Source organism: Echinops telfairi, unplaced genomic scaffold, assembly GCF_000313985.2.
Source record: "Echinops telfairi isolate 266 unplaced genomic scaffold, ASM31398v2 ScPeMD7_2186;HRSCAF=2738, whole genome shotgun sequence".
Classification (NCBI taxonomy): Eukaryota; Metazoa; Chordata; class Mammalia; order Afrosoricida; family Tenrecidae; genus Echinops; species Echinops telfairi.
Genome location: NW_022106084.1, coordinates 5,457,158 through 5,459,984, shown reverse-complemented (window position 1 = coordinate 5,459,984; position 2,827 = coordinate 5,457,158). Strand labels below are relative to the sequence as shown.

The 2,827-nt window shown below is 41.4% G+C and overlaps 1 protein-coding gene across 1 annotated transcript in view; it reads left to right on the top strand.

Moving 5' to 3' along the window:
- The window catches only part of SLC7A11 (solute carrier family 7 member 11), an 82,586-nt gene that overhangs the window by 73,146 nt on the left and 6,613 nt on the right, over nt 1-2,827 (top strand). The window contains exon 11 of the mRNA XM_030886533.2: nt 630-826. Coding sequence (XP_030742393.1) covers nt 630-826 — 197 coding nt within the window. The remainder of the gene's footprint in view (nt 1-629; nt 827-2,827) is intronic.

Sequence of the window (2,827 nt, the reverse complement as noted above, 5' to 3'; positions counted from 1 at the left end):
ATTGCTTACTAGGATGTCCATCTCCCATAGCTAAGCATTTCATTTTGGGGAGGCTGGCGACAAGCATGCTTCTCATCTCCTTCACCCTTGAATCTCTGTGAGGGTGATTTGGCCTCTCCATTGTAACGTAAAAAGAATACCACCGATGGTGTTGTCATAATTGGTTTCTAATTATATTCATTGTTCAAGGCTGGCAACATCTTTATTAGAGGTTGAATAGGAATTGGCCTCTTCTCTTCTGTCAGGTCTTATTGTAAGCCTCCTGCAGAAAATCAATGCAGGCTGAAAGATTTTAACATGTAACATGCACCCTGTGCTCTTGACCGTACATTAAAGTGGGTTTTAATCATAATTATCAAGGAGACAGTCTCTTAAAATCAGAAGCATAAATCATAAGTGTACTCGACTAGTCGGCGAATTTCCCGTGCTTCGATTTTTGTGGCCTTCAAAGGTTTAAAACCATCTGCATGAGTAGGTCGATGGCATCCTCTGAACCCAGGAAAGAGCATGTGCTACTGAGGTAGCATTGGAGGGTGGTGGCAGCAGGTCGTCGGACTAAAGTATAACTCAATCACACGATCGAAGCACTCTCCTTGAGCCCATCTCCTGTCTCTGTGCTTGACGAGATTCTTCCTTTGTGTCTTCCAGGTGCCCCTGTTCATCCCTGCCCTGTTTTCCTTCACGTGTTTCTCCATGGTGGCCCTCTCCCTTTATTCGGATCCTTTTAGTACCGGGGTTGGTTTCATCATCACACTGACTGGGATCCCTGCATATTATCTCTTTATTATCTGGGATAAGAAACCCAAGTGGTTCAGAAGAATCTCAGGTAAGAGTCTTGGTGGTTTCATGACTTTTTGAGAGACCCTGTTGGGACAATTATTGCATTTCAATGGGATCTTGGAGAAAGAACAAAAGGTAGACTGTTTAGGGTGTAACCACTGAATCCCTTTCAGAATATTTAGTTTGTGCTTCAGAAATAATTTAGTAGAAAAACAACTATTTAAATTTTATCAGTCATTATGTAAATGCCCTAATTTTGCACTTTTGAATTATTTTTTGTTTTATTTGGCACTCAATGCCTTTAGGTGATTCTATATCATAGGATATAACTTGAAAGTGGCATGAGATGTGAAAGGGCAAATACCTGTATAGATGGAAGTGCCATGGTCATAGCACTGCCCTAATAGGGATGATGAGTCACACAAGGGTCATGATAGCAAGAGCAATGAAGAAAAGAAAAACGGCTCACACTTAATGTGAGATTTCTATGTGTTGGCAAATGTATGCACTTACTTAATACTTCTGGGGTTGGAAAAGTAAAAAAATCTATAATCTCGAAACATTCCTGTTTCATAAATGTTGTATTTCAATATGGGAGAATTTGCTTATCTTGTAGCAAGTCATATAGATAATAAGCAAAAGAGCTAGAATTCAAAGACAGGCAGTTATGTGTTCTAGAAATACCACCTTGGGGCTGGTGATAACAGCTTATTAAGATGGAGGTGAAAGCCAACAGATGCAGTTTGGTGGTTGCCACACTAATTCTGAGGAGGATTGAGGCACATGTGAATACAAACAGTAAATGCAGGGTCTAAGAGAAAGAGGAAGCCTGGTAGCACTGTCCAATAAGTGCTTGAGTGCTAACCACAAGGCCAGGGGTTTTCTTAGCCTGGGTTCTCTAGAGAAATAAACTAGTGATACACACACACTAAAATACATACACATGAAGAATTCCACATCAAGGAAATAACCACAAAGTTGTAGAAGCTGTTGGGTCCAGTCCAGCTCAAGCCTGTGCGTCAGATGGTGAATTGGAAGCTTCTCCTGGCTCATGTTGCGATGGGGTTGTGGGGAGCTACATAACCAGGAAGTAGAAGACTATGGGTGGTAGGTGTGAAGCCAGATGAATCCAAGGTTGGCAGGTCAGATGGATCTCAGGGATGACCAACAATATGGCAGACCGTTTGCTCAAGTCCAGTGAAATGGAGGTAGATACGTCAGATGCAGGATCCTGACCAGCAAGACACAAAGAAACATTCTACATCATCTACGTATAGACAAAGTAGGCTATGTCCTCAAGGAAACTTCATGAAGGCGCCCACAGTGAGGAGTTGGACTTCACCCTTATATTCCCATGATTGTTAGCAAACAGGAGGTTGTGCCATGAAATTTCATATATTTTATTCCCTCATGGAGAAAGCCTAAACTGTCAAAATTCTGAGAATTCTGGCCCTTACAAATTGCTGCAAACCTAACTATCACTGTGGTTCAAACCCACCAGCTGCTTTGCAGGAGAAAGGTTTGTTCTTATTGAGTTTCACAGTCTTCAAAACCTGACAGAGTCACTAGGAGTCCGAATTGTCTTGATGGCAGTAGGTTTCCAGAGAAAACAAGGTAATGAAGAGGAAACCCAAACAGCATTCTGTGACCCATTAAACTGGAAAAGGAAAACTGATGGTAGACCAGGAGTAGCGAGGTATGTTTCTGAATAACCTTTGTCAAAAGCCCAGCCCTCTCTCAGGAGTTGCGCAGAGTCCTTTCCCCTTTGTATTCAAATCCTCATCAAGCTCTGTGTGTGAAATACGGGATTCCTACATGTAGCTTATGAAACCAGGACTCATGAAGATTTACATATATATACACACACACACACACACACAAACACACACACATTATTCAATCCTCATCAAGCTCTGTGTGAGAAATACGGGATTCCTACATGTAGCTTATGTAACCAGGACTCATGAAGATATATATACATATACATACATATATAAATATACACACACACACATTATTCAAATCCTCATCAAGCTCTATGTGTGAA